Source organism: Gouania willdenowi, chromosome 9 (genome assembly GCF_900634775.1).
Source record: "Gouania willdenowi chromosome 9, fGouWil2.1, whole genome shotgun sequence".
NCBI classification, from domain to species: domain Eukaryota; kingdom Metazoa; phylum Chordata; class Actinopteri; order Blenniiformes; family Gobiesocidae; genus Gouania; species Gouania willdenowi.
The window spans coordinates 38178230-38199220 of NC_041052.1; the positions used below are offsets into that span (position 1 = coordinate 38178230).

At 38.3% G+C, this 20991-nt stretch overlaps 1 protein-coding gene across 1 annotated transcript in view; it reads left to right on the forward strand.

Annotated features, from left to right (window-relative positions):
• The first annotated feature begins 222 nt into the window (after positions 1-222).
• The window catches only part of LOC114469791 (clustered mitochondria protein homolog), a 36769-nt gene continuing 16000 nt past the window's right edge, over positions 223-20991 (forward strand). The window contains exons 1-15 of the mRNA XM_028457601.1: positions 223-517; positions 2807-2910; positions 7539-7710; positions 9990-10127; positions 10205-10359; positions 10444-10598; positions 14016-14138; positions 14211-14343; positions 14442-14534; positions 14636-14802; positions 17057-17239; positions 17313-17789; positions 20496-20569; positions 20644-20748; positions 20850-20950. Of these exons, the coding sequence (XP_028313402.1) occupies positions 469-517; positions 2807-2910; positions 7539-7710; positions 9990-10127; positions 10205-10359; positions 10444-10598; positions 14016-14138; positions 14211-14343; positions 14442-14534; positions 14636-14802; positions 17057-17239; positions 17313-17789; positions 20496-20569; positions 20644-20748; positions 20850-20950 (2229 nt within the window). The 5' untranslated portion in view covers positions 223-468. The remainder of the gene's footprint in view (positions 518-2806; positions 2911-7538; positions 7711-9989; positions 10128-10204; positions 10360-10443; positions 10599-14015; positions 14139-14210; positions 14344-14441; positions 14535-14635; positions 14803-17056; positions 17240-17312; positions 17790-20495; positions 20570-20643; positions 20749-20849; positions 20951-20991) is intronic.

Below are 20991 nucleotides of genomic sequence, written 5' to 3' on the forward strand. Positions count from 1 at the left end.
GGGGGTGGTAATGGTGTGGGGGGGGGGCAACAAACATTGGGAACCTGAATGATTTTGGGTTTGCAGACAGAGGAGAGGAACCTGAAAGAAGAGCGAGAGCTCCAACATACGTAGACACACCCAGTTCAACAAAGTGTGTGAGACAAGCAGAGTAATAATGAGCCTGTGTGGAGCAATAGGAGGGTGGGGCCTTGTTTTTTTTTTTTTTACACAAGAGAAGAGATAAGCTTGAGTTTGCCTTGTAAAGGAGTGGAGTGGGGGGGGGCAGGAGTCAGAGTTCTGAACAGGCAGTAGTTTACTTTCACTCTGCTGGGGATCACACTCCAGTCCAGCTGCACATTTCCTCCCTCTGTCCCTCCCTCTCTCTGAAAGTCTGTCAGTAGTTTTGAAGGAAGACGCTGAAAAGGAAGCAGCTTCACCAGCTCAGAGCAACGAAAAGCGTGAGAGCTCAACAGGAACAACATCAGCATGAAGGACAAAGTGAGACGAGGCGGAGGGAGAAACTCAGCCAAAGCTGGTGAGGAACTCCTGTGCACTGACATGTTGGATGTTTGTCTTTCTTTTACACTTTCCTCTTCCTCCTTTTCTTTATGTGAGGTGCCTCCCCTTTGTGTGGAATGTGTGAGTGGTAGACTAAGCACAGCAGTACAGCTCTAAACATGGCTGAGGGTTGGCTTTTCTTCACTATTCAACAGATTTAGAATCTCATTGAGATTCTATTGACTTTTGTTATTTCTCGTACCAAAAACAACCCTCCTGTCAAGGGTTTTTAACAATTCATTTGGGTTTTAGTCAGGTCTCATTGGGATTCTATTGACTTTTGTTATGTTATGTACCAAAAATCACCCTCCTGTCAAGTGTTTTAAACAATTCATTTGGGTTTTAGTCAGATCTCATTGGGATTCTATTGACTTTTGTTATTTCTCATACTAAAAACAACCATCCTGTCAAGTGTTTTAAATACAATTCATTTGTTAAACCTTTCTGCACGAATGATTCTGGATTTCCAACTCACTCAAATGAATCCATTATCTTGTATCAACACTAGCTGATCATAGGACAGAATGATTAAACTGTTGTGTGTGTGTGTGTGTGTGTGTGTGTGTGTGTGTGTTGGCTTGACTCCAATAAAGATTTTTCCCCAAAAAAGTAAATGTGGCATGACTGACATATAAAGATTAATCGTGGAAAACAAAGTGGTTTCTGTAGCAGTAAAGCTCCACCAGTGAAGACTCCCAAGTTTTCTGTGAGGAGGGACATTCCTCCAGCCAATCCCAAAGCTGGATTTTTCTTTTTGGATGATTTCCATTAGTAAAGTACTGCCAGACTAGCATATAAAGACCTGAAGATTTACTGAAGAATGAAGAGACAGTTGTATGGGTAAATGGCCGAGTTGGTCATGCACACCGTGTTGTACGTGCATCCTTGTGCAGCTCCAGGTTGGTTGGTTGGGTTTCTGGTTCAGTAGCACTACTGTGTGTGTGTGTGTGTGTGTGTGTGTGTGTGTGTGTGTGTGTGTGTGTGTGTGTGTGTGTGTGGTGCTGCTGCTGTTTCCACATGCCAGTGCAGGGTGTGGCTGTCCCTTCACCCTGAGATGACACAGAAGCCGATGGGCAAAATCAACTGGCTCAGTCACAGTGTAGTTTGTGGAACACGCCGGGTCCTGCTCACCCTCCAGTTCTGCAAGTGTGTGTAAAAAAGAAAAAGAAGCGGGACACACCCCACTTTCATTTTCCCTGCCATTCACTTTGAGTAAATTAGTTCTTGCCTTCAGGCACTCTCTCACAAACACACACACACACACACACGTACACACCTCGTCTCAGAGTGAAATTAAAGGTGTGAATGAAACAGACTCTTACTACAATCGTTCACTTAGATCTTGAAAGTGTATGAAGGTGGATATGTGCAAAAAATATGGGGAGAGATTTGTCTCAAAAATATTCACAAACATATCCACAATTTTCACATGAGTTTTTCAGATTTTTCACATAAGTCATTTGTGTCAATGACGTTTCTGAAAAACACATGTGAAAATCTGAAAAAAACTCCTGAAAATCTGAAGAAAAGTTCAAATTACAAGAAAAAAACATGTGAAAATCTAAAACACGTGAAAATCTGAAAAACATCTGAAAATTCTAAAAAATAAAAAAAATAAATAAAAATAAAAACTTGAAAATTAGAAAAAAAAAACGTATGAAAATCTAAATAACAAATGTGAAAATTGTGAATATATTTGTGAATATTTTTTGGATAAATTTCTCCCCATACAAAACGGGAGAGTTTGTAGGATGTGATGTGAGAGCTTGTGTATAAAAAAAAATCTACACACACGTGAAATGAATTTCACGTCACAAATAATGGGGAAAAATGTGAACCTGTAGAGTTATAATTTAAATGCAAAAGAAATATTCACACATGCTTGATGATCTGAATGTGAAGTCACAGAAAATATATTCACAAATGTTTGAAAATTGTAATCCAACATTTACATGCATTAATCTTTGTAAGTTTGAATCTTGGAAAGTAAATCAGATTTTAGATGGAGCTCATTGGTGACTCGAGCTCCTGAGGGCCCCTCACATGGTCCATGTGGGCTGTTGGTGACCTCAGTACATGTTCTCGCATCACATTCTACTCTCCTATTTTTGCAACATATCTATACCTTTATAATTCTGCTATTTACCATTGATGATGATGGTTTTCTTTTTAAACAATAAATTAGAAAATAAAAGTCTATTTGACTCCTGCGTGGCCTTTTGAATGTCTTTGCTTCATATTCTTTCTTTCTGTGTCCCTCACACAGACGTAATGAGCTATGGAAATGATGCCTCCGGGCTTAAACTTGATGATGGATCATCGTTCTCTGTGAAGGTTCAGGGAGCAGGAGTCGAGCCATTTGAGCTGCAGGTAAGAAAAAAAAAAGACTGAGTGTTTTAGAGCGTGGGACACAGTCACTTTCACACGTTTAAAGCTAAAAGAAGGTCAAATAAGAGCAGTTAGACGGCAAACCTCCACAAAGCATTCACACTGTAAAGCTGTGCTTTTCAACTTTGGGGTCATGACCCCATGTGGTTTGCCTGAAATTTCTAGAAATTGCTACAAACATTTGTAATTAAACTGATATATACATATTATTATTATTATTATTATTATTATTATTATTATTATTATTATTATTATTATTATTATTATTATTATTATTATTATTATTATTTAATTGTTATTCTATAATTTCCCAAATCTGAAAAATGATTTGAAGGTTTGCACAAATATTTGTCATTTTGAAAAAATGTTTAGGGCAAAAAAATATGCCAATATGCCAAATTGTGTGGACTGACAGGGAAAGGTTGGTGAGGTCATTAATTATGTATTTATTGAGTTAAAGGGCAGAACTACTGCTCCTTTCCAATTATGGAAATGTTTCATTTTGGACTGTGATATTATTTGATGTAAAAATCTATGTTGGTTTGCATTTTCATGAAAGGAACAAATAACTAAATAAATAAACAACTAATCATGTGCACTAATCCTGGCAACTCTGCACATTATAACAAACATGATCAAAAACGAATTCTAGAGAAAAAATGTCTCCGGGGTCGCCAGAAATTTGTGATATAAAAATGGGGTCATGACCAGTAAAAATGAGCTCAATGAAATAGTACATAAAGTAAAAGTTACTAGCTGCTTTCATGTTTATTGTTGGTAATAAATCTTGCCACGATTCCCTTGCATACAGTAAACATCTCATGTATAAACTTAAAAAAGAACAGACAACATATTAGTTTATTTTCCACAAAGCTATCTGTATAAAATATAAGCTTCAACAAAATGTACAATTTAAAAAAAATAAATAAATAAATAAAAACAGCAATGAATTCAATTAAAATCACATTTCACAATGTCTGTTGATCATTTTAAAACAAAAAACAATAATTTTGAAATGCAACGAATTACTTTACTTCTTGTATTCAAAGGTATAGAGGAGGATTTTCCCAAAGTTTAGAAAAGAAACGCCGACTTTTGGAAAATATGCACATGCGCATCACTGTACCTGCTCCCAAGAGGGAATGCCTATTATATGGGTGCGAGAGAGCGTACACAAGCCCAGTTTTCCTCGTGCACAGCTCTGTGTACAACTTGGTGTCGGCATCGCTTATACAAACTTACTTTTTAAAAGGAGATTTGCACTTTTCCCGCTATGTCAGACTTGCCACTGGTAAGTGAAAAGTGCTCATGCGCAGCAAGCAAAAACTAGCTAGGGACGAGCACGTACTTGAGGTTTGTTTTCCCAAACTTGCCTGTTTTCCAGAGTGTTAGCCTCTAAAAATTCACTTTCTGAGCAACTCTACACAAACAGGCTGATTTGCGGCTTACTTCTGCATATATTAATGAGTGGGCGTGTCTATAGACGGGACACTGACTTCCTCCTCCCCTCACGGTGACATAGGGCCAGAGGACGTCCCGCCCTCCCCCCACCTACTCCATAGCTGAGCTCATGCTGCTTTATAAACATGAGACAGAGTGTGGGGGCGGGGCGTTCACCGGTACATACATAGACTGTAGAAAATACATACAAAGCACTGCACGAAGAACGCTGAAATGCTCACCTTCGTGGGCGTGTCTGTTTACATGTCAATCACATGTAAGCATGTATTACATGTCTCCAGTTTCCTGGAGGCGCGGCCTCTCCAGCTCAGTGTCGCGTCAAATTCGTCATCAAAGTGGGAACGCTTCATCAAATTGGAGCGAGGTGGAGCAAATCACCCTCTAACTAACGATTGAGGAAGTCAATGAAAAAAACACCCAAGGCACGTGTATGAAGCCCTAATAGCTCTTTATGATGCTTAAAGCACAGAAAAGTTGATTTAGCGTAACATGGGCCTTTTAAGACAGTGGCTATCTGTACGGTTGCCGTATCAATATATGGACATTCTATCTGTACTCAGCGCCCGTATTTGGCCAGTTTAGGTCACATGATAGGTCAGTCATTGGCCAGTTCAGGTCGCGTGACTAAGACTAAACCTTACCCTAAACCTAACCATAACCCTAACCCTAAAAATTGTTGTGATATTGAGTTATAACCATACCCTAGTCCTAAAACGCTACGTACTTGTACTTCGGTAACCGTACCAATAGCACTGGGGGATGTCTGTACAAATAGACACTTTCTCCCTTTAAATACAAGTAAAATTACTGATTTAGAAATATACTCGAAAAAGTACAAGTACCCATAAAAGCAACTCAATTACAGTAATGTGAGTACTTGTAATCAGTTACTTTCACCTCTGGAACCGAGATATGAATGTTTAAAATGTCACAAATGATGAACGATTGGCATCTTTAGATGTTTTTCAAATTAAAACCAGAATCAATATATTTATCCGGATCTCCTCCAAAGATTAATGGTGTAAGTTTGGTTAAGATTTTTTCGAAATCTGTTTAGTACTTTTGATATAATCCTGTTAACAGGCACTAGTGAAAATATGAGCTCCTTGGTGGAGATCATCACTGTAACACACAGGACTGTAAGCTGACTTTACCTGAACAAATAGTGATCAAACATGCAAACTCAGCACTGAAAGGTTCCAGCCTCTGTCCAGGGGTTGTGTTGACTGAACTTCTCTACGGTCCCCATACACAACAAACACTTGTGTTTATTCCGACACATTTCTGCCAGCTGCTATACAGTATGTTTGATCAGCCTTCACTCCCCATGAGCATCAATGAGCCCCGACCCACATTTGACCCATCACTGCTTCATCACCTGTAATATCTCTGCACCTGCAGTCATGTGGATGTTCTGGCCCTGTCCTGTTGTTTATAGGTATTATTTCTAGGGCTGGACTGGGACAAAAATTCAGCCATGACATTGTGTGCCCAGACCAGCCCACTACATTATCAGTGACACCATGTAGTCTTTTATGTCTTAATTTTAATTAGTATTCCTCCAGAAATAATTAAAAAGGGGAAACTTTTAACCTCTTTTTTTCCTTCAGCCATTTTGCTCCTTAACTTTGTCCAATTTTTGACCCTTTTCAAAAAGTTTTGACACCTTTTTCAGCCTTTAGCTACCTTTTGCCACTAAATATCCCTTTTTCCTATTTTTGACACTTTCTTTTTCTTTTACATTTTTGTCCTCTCTTTAATTATTTTGGCCCAATAAAAACTTGTTTCCTTTTTTCCCTACATTTTTCCAGTTTTTGTTCCACATTTTTTCCCTTTTTCACTATTGTTTGCCACATTTTGCTCATTTAAGCTACCCTTTGTCATGTCATACCACCTGGTTCCTCTTTATTTGCCCAATTTTTGGCCACTCTTCACTGTTTTTTCATTTTTTTCTTGCCATGTTTTTTGCCACTTTTGGACCCTTTTTGGTCACCTGTTACCATGTCTAACTCTACTCGCTCATCAAAAAAAAAAAAAAATGCAGCGGACCGGGCCGGCCCACTTAGGCTTGACGACCCACCAGTACGATGCTTGGCATGCCAGATGGCCAGTCCACCCCTGGTTATTTCTAACTCTAGCTTTTCCTCTGTCAGTGCTCCTAATGTGCATTCATCAGAGGTGAAAGTAACGGATTACAAGTACTCACGTTACTGTAATTGGGTTGCTTTCATTGGTTCTTTTTTGACTATATTTCTAAATTAGTAATCTAACTTGTGCTAAAGTACGTTTTAAAAGAAGTCAAGTAATTTGATACATTTCTACACCCAACCGTTACTGAGTAAATTATTATTTTTTGTTTCAAAATGATCAAAGGACATTGTGAAACGACAAAAAAAATGCATCACATCATAGCCCAGTGATTCTCAACTGGTGGGTCGGGATCCAAAAGTGGGTCGCTGATAGCTAGTCAAAAATAAATAAATAACTTAATGTCTCTCATGTTGGACTTGTCTTTTATTTTGAAAGAAACTTTTTTTTTGACAGGCATGCTGTGAAACACGTGTTGCACAGGAAAATATATAGATTTATGTTTTTAAAAAAAAGGTTATATATGTGTGTTTTGAACAGCTATTTTTGGAAAAACTAAATTTGTTTGCTTGAACTCTACAAAGATGTGGATCAAAAACAGCATTGAATGCCGGTTATTTCTCACTTTTTTTTAATTGTTTTTTTTTAAAATTTTGAATTTAATTCATTGATGTTATTATATTTTAAAAAGAATTGTACATTTTGACAAACCTTTTATTTTATGCAGATGCCTTTGTGGAAAATAAATGATGTTCCAATTGTGCAAGATTTCATCTGTTTATACATGAGATGTTTACTGTGTAGGGAACCATGGCAAGATTAATTACCAAAAACAAACGTGGGGGTGAAAGTAACTGGTGACTTTTACTTTAAGTACTTTTTAATTGAGCTACTTTTACTTGTACTTGAGTATTTTATGTATGAATTGTACATGACTACAATTTCAGTCAAGTAACAGTACTTCTACTTGAGTAGAATATATCAGTACTCTTTATACCTCTGGTATTTGTCTTGTACATGCTTTAGTACATTTTTGACGAACCCATGTAATCTCTTAATAGGTCCATGGATTCTGGATTGTTCAAGATGCAGTAGTGAGTCTGCTTTCGAGGAGTGAGGTGTGTCCTCGCTCCAATCTGTCACTTTCACTCGCAGGCGTGGCTCTGGATCCACTGGCAGAGCTGCAAACAATCAAGGGCCTGAAAGCTGGAGGCATTGTTCGTCTGGTGGAAGGTAGAGTCCGTCCTATTTTTTGGTCACACATTTTACCATTATTAATAATATTTATAACAACTAGTGCAGTGCCTGTAGGAAGTATGTATTGCTATAGAAGTTGAACCCCATCTATTCCAATTCCAGTTTGTTGTCCTCGTAGACCCGGATCTCCTGATCCTGATCCGCAGAGATATTTGAGGAACACACAGACAGACACAGACAGACAGACAGACAGGCAGAGATTCCTTGCTTTTATAAAGTGATAGTAATGATAATTCCTTTTATTTAAAAGTGCCTTTCAAGCGACCAAGGACACTTTACAATGAAAGCAGAATAATGAAAACAGTGCAATACATTATAGGCTGTCGCTATTGGTCCGGACCCAGACCTCAGACAATCCTGACTATAGTTTCGGCACTTCCTGTGCGCATGCTTCCACATGCGCAGTAAGCCGAATGTCGGTAGATCCGTCACTGCCGCACCCGTCCCTATCGCTGCCAGAACCGTGTCCTTCTCGCTATAGTTTCGTCAGTTTTATTTTAACCCTATCCCTATTCCTAACCCTATCTCTATCCCTAACCCAGGAAATACCCTAAAATGTTTCTTTTTTTCATATATGTATTTTAAAGGTGGAATTTGCCATGTTAAATATGTTAAAATGAAAAAAAATTTAAAAAAATTTCAGAAGTGGGATTTGAACCCACGTCAACAGAAGGAAATGTCCTTAAATCTAGCACCTTAGACCACTCGGAAGTGCCGGAACAATAGTCAGACTTGTCTGAGGTCCGGGTCCTGAACTATAGACACTTCGTACATTATAAAACAGAACTAGAAAATGCAAGTGAGGATGCAGGTGCTGGCCCGTATTGCACTGCATTAGCTTAGCATTAGCATTGGATTAGCTAGCATTAGCGTATGTTAGAAGTAACATTAGCATTAGCTAGCAATAGTATTAGTAACAATAGCATTAGCATTATTAAAGTATTAACCTAGCATTAACATAAGCCTAATGTTAGCATTAACCGAGCATTAGCCTAATGTTAGGATTAACCGTGCATTAGCCTAATGTTAGCATTAATCAAGCATTAGCACTAATCTAGCATTAGCCTAGCAAAAGCCATAACCTAGCATTAGCATTGGCCTAGCAATAGCAATAACATAGCATTAGCATTCGCCTACTAATGACAATAATGTAGCAATAGCTTAACATTAGCATTAAGGTTGAAAAAGTTGAAAAAAGTTGAATTTTCATTATTATTATAATAATTGTTATAATACCAAAAATTAAAATTCAATGTAGCAGAAATGATGGAATGAGAATTACAGAGAATGTGCAGATTGGTAGAGATGGGTTTTGAGTTTGAGTTTTTCACCTCAGACTGAATGAAAGCCTGCTTTCAAACGACACAATGAGTAATCAACCTGAAACTCATGCTACATTATTGGCTTAGTAGTGTCAGCGTTAAAGAATTTCTTTTGTAATTGCTCACCTTTAGCTTGCATGCTCACTTTCTTACCTCTGCGTGAACAGCTGACTCAGCGTTACTCAGTCACAACCACACACAAACCCATAATGTGCAAATGTCTCCTCCTCTCGATGAAATAAGGAAAAAAGCAAAAATAAGCATGGAATATGCTGAAAAGAGGTTAAAAGTGACAACAATGGGTCAACAATGGGAATAATGTAGCAAAAATTAATTAAAAGGACCCAAAAAAGTTACAATATGGCAAGTTTGGTGTAGTTGCAGAAAAAAGGTAAAAATAACCAAAAATGGACTCAAATTTTTAAAAATATTTTTAGTTTCTTGAAGGCATCTGGTGACCCCCTCCCAGTGTCTCGCAAATGGGGTCCTGGCCCCAAGGTTGAGAACCCCTGCTCTAGACCAGGGGTTCTCAACTATCGACCCACTTTTTTTTCAGAATTCAATCAACCAAATTTAGTTTTTTTTAAAATAGCTGTTGAAAACACACATGTAATCATTTTTGAAAACATAAATCTATATATTTTCCTGTGCAACCTGCATTTCACAGCATGCATGTCAAAAGAAAAAAATATTTCAAAATAAAAGGCAAGTCCAATATGACAGACATTAAGTATTTATATATTTATTTTTAACAAGCTGTCAGCGACCCATCCAGTACAGGTCCGCGACCCACTCTTGGGTCCTCACCCACCAGTTGAGAATTGCGGCTCTAGATGTTAGCATGTAACCACAATCATCACGTTGTCATAATTTAACCATAACACTGAAATTCCCTCTGCTTTGCACCTAAGTGTGAGTGTGTGTCTTTTGCAGACCCGTACACACATCGCTCTGCCAGGTTCCATCTGTCTCGCATCCTGGAACTGCTGAAAGCATCTGGACCCCAGGATGCACTGAGGGAGGGACGCTCACCAAGCGTCCTGGAGACTCTCACACATTCACAAACACCAGGTTAACGCACACACACACACACACACACACAAAGACACAACGCATGATACAAATGCCACCCTTAAATTATGTTCCAGACTCCAGTCAACCGAACGGAAAAGCCCTGAAACGCTCTGCAAGCAACACAAAAACAGAGTCAAACAGCCAAGATGGAGCCCCGCCTGAGTACCTCCTCCCTGGTTCTTCAGAGAGACCTTTAATGGCTCTGTTACCCCATAGCTCCCAACAAGAGGTGCAAAAATACCTAAAAACCCTGTTCAAACCCCTCTTTTCACTCATGCACATATTTAATATCACTTGATATCTGCGCTCCTAGGCTCCAAGTTTCCTGAAAGACCTGTGCCTCAGCAGCTGGAATCCACCTCCAGGACAAAGGAAGCTTCAGGGAGACTTCATGTACATCACCGTGGTGACACACGAGGGACGACACTTCGAAATCACATCAGGTCCCAAAGGTTTCTTCCTCAACAGGTGACAAAATTCCACCTACTTTTGCTGCTTTTGTCTACGGCTATGTTTACATGGGAGCTTTAATTTCCCTTTAATTCAGAATTATTTTTAAATCCTTTTTAAAAAGATGAAAAATCAATTCATAAACACCTAATTCCGAATGATAATGGCCATTCCGAATTAAACTTAACAGTCCAGTTCTATGCTATTTGTCATCCATCTCCATTTGTTCCATGAACCCTAACAACATAGTACAACTTGCCTGTTTTCTGGAGTTTTAGCGCTCAGAAAAGTCCCTTTCAGAGAGCTCCTAAAAACAGGCTGTTTTTTTGGGCCTTCGTGCATATGCATGAATAGGCATAAACACACACACACACACACTACTTCAGCGTGTGTGTTTATCACAGCAGCAGTAAATCATTAACAGGTTTCCTTCTCCCCCTCATCTCTACTGACCTCAGAAATAGTCCATTTAAGGTCATAGTCCGTTGTTTTGTCCAACTACTGCGTCACATTTTGTGATATTAAGTGGGATATTAACTGTAATATCAACTTGCCTTTTCTATGTTTGTTTTACGTGTGAGGTAGTTCGAGAGGGAGGAGCTCTCATTCTTATGTAAGGTAGGATTGTCAGGAGGAGGAGTTTCTACGTCGTGACGTCATAACGCGAGGAAAATCTAACTCGCCCGTTTGGAATAACAAGGGAGGGAGGAAACATAGCTTTATATAGCTCTCGTCACCAATTGCTTCATCTAAAATCTGATTTACTTTCCAGGATAAAAACATATGACAGATGTAGTTATTACGTAGTGGAGTTAATACTGCTCCAGATCAGGTGTATGGTCAGTGGTATGTTATATATATGAAGTACATAAAATACATTTTCGTAAAATTGGACATAATTGTTACATTTTACAAATGTTACATGTTATTTGTTTAGTTAAAAGTTGTTTGTTAGTAGCTAGTAAAATAGGAAGATGATAACTTTATGAAATGTAATGAAAATAAAACAATTGCATAACTTAGGAGACAAAGTTTTGGATGTTGAAACTTAAACATTCCCTAACTTTTGAAATTACTGCTTGCCCTTCCTTATTATCTGACCCTATAATTAAAATGAAACCAAACATTTAGTATTTAAGAAGTGCTTTTCTAACTAGTGGCCCTTCGGATTATACAGTAATTATCTTCGTCTTGTTGCGCTGGCCTAAAGCGGAATTGAATAAAGGCGAATAAACCTGTATCCAATGTAAACCTCAATTCGGATTTACTCTTTCCATGTAAACACGAAACAGAATACTTCATTTCTGAATGATTTAATTCCGAATTTTAAAAAAAGCATCATGTAACCGTGGCCATTGTCAGATTTGTGGCATATTTTACAAACAAGTGATTATAAAACTACAGACTCGATAGCAAATGTCTCATCCAACCTTTTCTGTTCTTTATCCTTGGAGGAAATTCCTCAGAAACAGGCAGAGACACTGATTAGGAGGAAGGTCACAGGGCACAAGACAGAACTTGACTGAAGAGTGAAGAAAACATATTAGACCCCGAGGGGAAAAGTCCATGCTACAGACCAATCAGCATTCAGAGTCTAGAGCTGGGCGTGGCTAGGAAGGAGGACAAGGGACTCAAAACACACAGATTCACACACACATAAAGAGATGTTGCTCAGTGGAAGAGCGTGTGTTAATGGTAAAGCCCCCCAGCAAACGGGGCGGATCAGAATGGGGGACTGGAATCTTATCGGATAGCCCAGGTGCCAGCCCAGATGTTTGACAGGTCAATGCCCATCACTGTAAACGAAGCACAGTCAGAGTAAATAACGATAAATTCATTAGTTCTCAACAATGACTTAACTCCACATGAAATCTCATCTTCTAACTTTGTGATAGGCTAAACCAGGGCTGTCAAACTCTTTTTTTAATTTAGGGGCCAAACTCAGCTACCGATTATAGGCAAAGAAAACAAGTATTTTCAACTTCATGTGCCCTCGTTTGTACTTCCACATTGACAATATCCAAGCAATAAGTGACAGATATTATGATAGATATTTATTGACTCTGACCAATTTTTATTTCATTTTGGAAAATTTTGTGGAATGTTTTAAGGAAAATTTCAGGATTTTGGAAAGCATTTCTGTCAAATATTTGAGATTAGAAATGACTGCCATCATGTGACATAAGCATGAGAAAACTGTGAGTGCTCCAAATATTGTTAAGTTTATTTTCTTTTGTTTTGTGGCAAAAAGATTGCACGACATATTGTTGACATTGGATAGCATATGCAGATAAAAAAGATAAAAAATCCTAACTGTAAAGTTTCATTGAACTTGTGTATTTGGACTGAGATATCTACAACTGAACCAGTTTGTGATTTACACAATGATTCATGTTTAACTTTCTCCTGGGCCGAATTGGATGCTTTAAAGCAAGGGTTCTGCACCTTGAGGTCGAGACCCCAGTTGTGGTTGTAAGACACAAATGGGGTCTATGAAACTATGAATATTTTTTGAACTATTTGAGCCCACTTCAACTACACCAAACTTGCTATATTTTAACCTATTTTCATCACTTTTTCTTGCCATATTTTTTCTCTATTACTCCTATTCCCAATGCCTTCTCTGTGCATTTTTCAGACATTTTCAGCACTTATAAACCCTTTCCACCACTTTTCCCACCTTATGTCGCACATGTTGACCCATTATTTTCCCTTTTAACCTCTTTTCACCATATATCGTGCTTATTTTTTGCCAATTTAACCACATTCACGATTTGACATGCCAGTGTTTTACCAGTTTAAATTAATTCTTCCTACTAATTGTTCCAATATTGATACTTTTAGCCCTTTTTGCCACTTTTTCTGTCTATTTTTGGCCACCCTCATTTGCAACTTTTAACCATTTTCTTTGTTTTTTAAAACCCCACTTTACCATTTTTAACCCAATTTATTTCTGATTAAAACAAGGATTTAAATTTTTTAAATAACCATGGCACAAATAACAATAATTATCTTCCTCGATAACAGTGGATATTGTTCAGATGAATAAATAAATGTGGTTATCACAGATTCATAGAACAATGGACCATCATTTTGCTGACTTTATGGATGGGCCCGAAAAATCTCTCCCCTTCATTCCCCCTTATAGATGGTCCTGTCTCCACGTGACTGTTCTAGAATGTTCATGTCTGTGTTCAACCACTTTCAGATACAGTGGGGGTCCCTGGTCTCTGGAACCTTTATTTTGGGGGTTGAAGGGCCAGATTTGGTCCCAGGGCCTTAAGTTTGGCACAACAATGCATAATATTAGGGTTCACGTCAATGAAATAATCGTTAGTGAGTGGAGCTTCTCACAGTTTGTGGCAGGTAATAGTGGCCTAAACTTGTAACATCAGATTCCAAACTTGTATTCAAGCCACATATTTTGAATTTCAGGTCTACAGAGGACGTGTTCGATCCTCGTCCTGCTCCTTCTTCTTCAGTGTTTCACTGTTTTACTGACCTGCTTTGTCACATCAGTCCTGCCTTCAAACAGACTTGGACAGCACTCAAAAACAGGTCAGATATTCTTCTGCCAGTAAAGCAAGACATGGAATTTAATTTGATTGACTTTGATAATTCTTTGTTTAGACCCCAGCAGTCGTCAGTTGAGATGGCGCCGACGCTGTACCATACGCTGAGCTGGCTCGGACCCCCATGTGCCTCTCGGATTCACAAGAATACCTTCAGCAGACTGGGAATAGATAAGCAGGCAGCAGCACAGGTTGTTTGATTACTACTCTTGCTTTTTGTGAATAGTCATTTTAATTTGCTCATGGCAGTGATACTGAAATATGGGTGTGAATGGTATGTGTTGCATAGCCTCCAGATTGGAATGAGGAATTACAGACAGCCAGAGATCTGCCACACCAAAGTCTGGAGGAGAGGCTGCAGAGAGATCGAGCTGTGCAACAGGTAACCCACTGTGAACCCTGGAATTATGAAAGAAACAGCATCTCCAGGAATGTGGTTCTGGTTTCTTGATGTTAAATCTTCGACTTGTCCTGTTTTCTCAGGTGAACGGAGCATTTGTCAGATCGGTCATGCAGGGGGCAGAGGCTGTGATTGATGGTTTTGTTGAGCCAGTCAATAGGAACCCAGAAGACCCTGCGTTCCTTTGGGGCGGACTGTTCATGAGCCAGGGGGCAGCAAGTCCTGCATTTGGGGGTGAAAGGGGTCGCAGGTAAGAACAAAATAGACAATAAGATGTAAAACAGAATCTACACTCAGTAACATGACTAAGGGTGTCCAAATACAACGTTTTCACTTTTGATACAAAAACGATTTTGCTTCCTTGCCGTGAGTATTGGCAGATACAGATATCTATAAGAGAAAACACCTGACCCATTCATCATTAACCAATGGGTTACAGACATTTGAACCTTAAACAGAAGAATATTCTACTGATGAATAATAGAAAGTAAAAAATAAGATTGAACACCCTGAAAAATAACCTCAATAAAGCCAATAAAAACTTAATTAAAAACATTTTTGGGACCCTAAAAAAACAGAAGTAAAATAAAATCTTTCAAACTTTCACAGAAAAAATCCATGACATGAAAGCACTTTAATTTAATATCTCATTTTAAAAGTCAACTTGAAACATTTTAGAACAGCGGGATGGACATAGAACATTGTACATGTGAATATGTACATAGGTACTGAAAACCTGTAAATAAAAAGATACTTTCAATTTCAAACTGGTTATCACTAACCTCATAACAAAAGTGCCTAAGTCATTTTTTTGGGCCATTTAAAGATTCCATTAAATTTTGGAGGGAATCCGGATCAATATACTGATTCTGGATCAGTTTGAAAAATTGAAACTGTTCTATCTGTTATCATTGGCAAAATTTAGTTTGTAATGACTCATCTTTATCAAATTTGACTCAGTTGTGTCAGGTTGGTTCATCAACCTGACACAACTTTTTTTTGTCCTTACATTTGGACCTACAGTATGGTTTTTAATGGGGATAGAAATGTCTTCCAAGAATGAACATGGAACCCTGATTAGAATCATTGATCCATACAACTACCAACATCCTTATATACTCGCTAACTTCAGCCACCAGAGTATTAACCATGCACTGTGTAAGGGGGAGTAAAGGTCCCTTAGGAGAACTCTTCTTTTCTGCTTCACTGTCTATTACAAAAGAGGTGTACAGCAACATTTTTAACTTTTCCTCTTTTTTTTTTTTTAAACAACCAAAAGCAGCACAAGTTGTTATTTTCACTGAAAAAGATGCTAAATGATCTGAAAATCAGACGGAATGCCACACTCCATTAGAAAACAATGGGATGTTTACAGGCAGTGGGGCCTTGTGACATCATCAATCACGTGATTTCAAGATGGTGGAACACAGGCTCTAAAACTGTAAAGCAGCCCCATTTTTAAACAGGCAATACAATTAATATGGTGCATAATAATGTGTTTTGTTAGGCATGGATCTTCCACTACCTAGGTTCCCATAGTGGGGTGCGCAAATTGTCATAAGGGGTACGTGAATAAAAATTTAGAACAGTTTGACAACATTGTAAACTAGAATATAAATAGAGCAGCAGTCAGGAGCCTCCATGCATTGCCATAAATTACACATTGGTCTATGGAAGACTAGACTAGTGGTGAGAGAGAAACAATCTTATTAAAAAAGCACAAATATAATGTCATTCATCTTGTCTTTAATAAATACCATAGTGAAACCGTAGTGAAATTCTTTCTCTGCATTTAACCCATTTCCCCCGAGGGGTAGCAGTAAATATGATGAGAGCAACATTCCTTTCCCGCTGTCAAAACTTTAATGCCCTTTGCCACCACATACTTGTGTGAAAGTGGATTTTCAGTTTTGACAAACATGAAAACAAAATACAGAAAAACACTTTGCTTGGAAAACAATTAAAGACTCAGACTCCCTCAAATTCAGCCAAACATTGCAGAGTTCTGTGCATCCTCTCAACCTCACCCTTTTCATTAAAGTCGTAGCGAGTTGTATTTCACAGTTTCAGGGTGATGAATATGTTGTATTACTGGTACAGTATATGTTCAATCAACAAACAAAAATTCAGTAAGCTAATTAATTAAATAAATGGCGCAATAATTCTGAATAAGATTTTTTAATTTATTGTTATTTGTTTTTTTCAATCTACTGTTCCATAACAGAATAGGTAAAATTCAGAGACAAATTTCACTGTATATGACATTACATTATTATGTTTTTTTAAGTGTGCAGGAGAAGGAGGTACATGGCTTTAGATTTAATGTCTGAAGGGGTACGGGACTTTGAAAAGTTTGGGAACCACTATTATAATAAGTATATTTTAAAGATTTTAGGCCAAACTTGTAAAATCAGGAGAGGAACCCTTGAAGTTATCTCCCTCTTCTGGCCTCATTCCATGTCAGTGACTGGTGGGTTATTCACATTTTGTCCTCCTGCTACCAGGGCTGCTCAGAGGCTGGAGTTAAATTGTGTGCAAGCCTACAGCAACTTAGAAGAAGCCCTTCGAGGCCTCCACACTCTGCCGACGGCCATCGTGGACTACAGAGGAGTGCGTCTATCCGCTCAGGGTCTGGCTCCTGGTTTAGAAAGCTCCGAGCAGGACAAGGAATTGACTCCTGCCTCCAGGTACATGTAGTGGATCAGTTTGATGAGAAATGCAGCAGACACAGTACCATGTAACTCCTCCTTCTCTCTTCAGAGGTTTGTTGTACGGGGTCAACGCAGGACCTCAGGAGTCTGCTCAGCGCAGACAGCTACTGGGACTTTTAGCCTCTGCAGCCAAAAATCTGTCCTTGCAGAAAAATGTGGTCTTGACACCCGACGGTTACAAGGTGCCACTGTTCACATCAGTGGACGCTCAAGGACTGGTGGGGGCGGATGGGAGATTTTACATACTGGATGTGTTCAGAACCTTCCCAGCTGATGCCAACTTTTGTCCAGACGTCGAGATCAAAAGTCCTGTTATCAACAGCTGTCCAGAGGGGGAGACGGAGACTCCAACAGTGAATGGGGAGGAAGAAAAAAACAGTTGTGATGATGAGAATGAGTGCAAGGAAGCTTACAAAGGAACAGCCTGGCCAGAAGACTATCATTCCAACTACGAACTTCCAAAAAGCTTTCCTCACAACCTCTGCAGACTGAGGCCAGAGCTGGTGCAGGCCTTCATCCAGCACAAGTATGTTCTTAATGTCATTACTGAGAATCAGGGTTGGGCTCAATTACATTTTTCAATTACAATAGCTGTGTTTTCATTACCCCGTGGAAATGCACAAAATCTGAATAGCGCAATAAAAACTGGTAATTGAAACACCTGAATTTAGAAAAAAACACTCAAATATTGCTACAAAGTTTTATGCTTTCTTGAGGAGGTGTTTTAGGCGTTTCAATATTGAAATGTATTGCAAAAGCGCTGGCCATACCAGCCTGTCATTGCCCAATCTCGTTAGATCTCTGAAGCTTAGCAGCTCTGGGCCTGGTTAGTATGGTAGTTGGGTGGGAGACCACTGAGAATTCCAGGTGACATGGTGGGGGGCAGTCGCTCCAGTGGTATCTGTCATTGTGTCCTTGGGCAAGGCACTTCACCTACATTGCCTAGTATGAATGTAGTGTGTGAGTGAGTGTTGGTGGTGGTCGGAGGGGCCGATGGCGCACTATGGCAGCCTTGCTTCCATCAGTGTGCCCCAGGGCAGCTGTGGCTACAATAGTAGCTTACCACCACTAAGTGTGGAGTGAAAGAATAATGCCTTAATTCTGTAAAGCGCTTTGAGTGTCTATGATAAAGCGCTATATAAAATCCAATGCATTATTATGGGAACAGTTTTTCTGAAAATACACGTCACAGAACGTTAGGTACCTGGTCACATGAGTACTGCTGTCCGAGTAAACATGGTGCGGTACGTGTAACCGGAAGAGAAGACGGAGACATTGCTTAGCATTATACTTTAAATTCATTAGTGCCACATTGGACGTGAAACGAAAAAGGAATACGTAGTGTTATAAGGAGGTTCTGAGCGTTAGACTTCCTGCCGCGAAGTCTCGATGAGATTTCACAGTAGTTACGAGACTCCTCCCAAAACAACGTTCAATGGTGCAAAGTGCAATTATACTTTGTCAAATATCGCTTTTATTTTGCAAAAATCTATAATGGAAAACTAGCTATTTACGTTTTCAATAAAGTACTCACTTACGATTACCGTGACTGGCAATTTTTCCAATTCCAATTATTATTTTTCACCTGAAAGTCAATTGCAATTGATCACAATTACTAAGCCTTTAATAAATACAAAACTTAACCTTCCGCTTGTGTTAGCTTTCTGTTAGCATCTCTTATGATAATAATATGTTAAGGATTCATTCATTCAGAATGTTTTTTTCAGGACATTTAATTTGAAATTTACTTTGATCGCCTGACATGTTTCGACTGCCAACTGTCAGTCTTCCTCAGAGGCATCTACTAGTGTCCTTATGATAATGGGTCAGTTTAGACCCATGTCTTAAATCAGCTGTAAAATACACCAAAAAATTGTATCTATCATTCAATTTGTTTTTAATCTATTGGTTACCTTGTTAGGCGTCCTTATTTATGAAAATATTGGCATTCATATTTTTTGATGAGGGCATCTCAGCCTTTTTTCTGTCAGTATACTGCTAGATTTCAATTTAAAAAAAAAAAAAAAAAATATTAAAATGATCCTCAAGAGAGCTAACATGTCATGGGAAAATTTGATATGAAACTTATTTCAAAACTTATTTTAATAATTAACTACTTACAATATGTGTAAAACAACAGTGTTCACATTTATAGTTTTATGTGGTTCCTCGCCTGCCCATGTTGCCTCTGCCCTATAACTAATGACTGTATTCAACTTTAAATATTGCTTTTCTTATTGTAATTTTTGTGCAATGCAGATTTCCTCCTTATTTTCTTGTTATTCACGTTACTTTTAACCTTTTTAAAAGCCTCCTGTGGACAAGTGTTGTAAATTAGCACATGTGCTAATATAATAATAAGATTGAATTTCCCCTCCTGGGGATGAATAAAGTATCTATCTATCTATCTATCTATCTATCTATCTATCTATCTATCTATCTATCTATCTATCTATCTATCTATCTATCTATCTGTCTGTCTGTCTGTCTGTCTGTCTGTCTGTCTGTCTGTCTGTCTGTCTGTCTATCTATCTAAAGGGAATAATAATAAGTTAACTGTAACATGGTTCCACAGGTTTGCTTTTAATTGAATTGTATAAAATTTTAATTTCCATTTACAATTACGTCAGTCGTCTTAAATCAATTACAATTCAATCGTGATTACAACAGCAATATAATTTTGCAATTACACTTATAATTACGTCATAATTTGTAATTTATTATCAATTACGCGATTACAATTTTAATTCAGTTTCGGTTTATTTGTTTGTTTCAGTTTAACAAAAAATATTCAAACATAAATCACAATTTGAACATATATAACAAGACTGAAAGAGGCAGAAGTAAAAATGCTTATATGCCCAACATAAATAACATTCAAGTTACCTTTTCCAATAATAGATAAATACAAGCATTCAACAAGTTCATTAGAGTTGCATATTATATATATACAGTATTTAACAAAAACACTGCTTCACATGACTCTCTAAAATATATTGTAACATTTTCTTTTTGAAATGAGTGTCACTCATTTTTTATTTCTTCATCAACCGAGACATCTTTGTTTAACTTCTAATCTTGCTTTTGGTCAAATAAACATAAATTGATCTCTTATGCTGTATTTTCTGATCTGTTGTGAGAGGTATTTTTACAGTGACACCATCATCTCATCATCAATCATCTCAAACTCTTTATCCGGAAATTGAGCGTTTGTGTTTTGTGTTTTTTTTAGACATCGCCATTTCACTCAGCATGTCAGACAGACCTTGGATGAAAAGGGAGGCTTTGAAGAATGTGCAACATCAGGTTAGTGTCAGTGCGATCGTGTTACACTGTCTGTCATCGTCACATGTCCTTATAATGCGTGTGTCGTCCCTCAGGCGACTCTCGGTCTACTGATGCAGTGAAAGCAGCGTGCCGCGAAGTGGGCTCAGTCAGTGACATCATCTTTGAGATGCGTTTTAACCCAAATGTGTTTTGTCCAGGTATGAAACTACACACGGAGACACACAAAATCACTGGTAAACTTTGTTAGAAAACAGAGTGTGCTAATGTGTGTGTGTGTGTGTGTGTGCTCATCTTTCAGGGGTAACGTTTCCACCAGCTGAAAGTAAAACAGTAAATCATCAAGAGAAACTACAGAAAGAAGCAGCAGCTTTCATCGTCACACATCAGATACCTGAGTTTGTACGTGGCTGCAACCAACATGGATTCTAATTTAAACTACA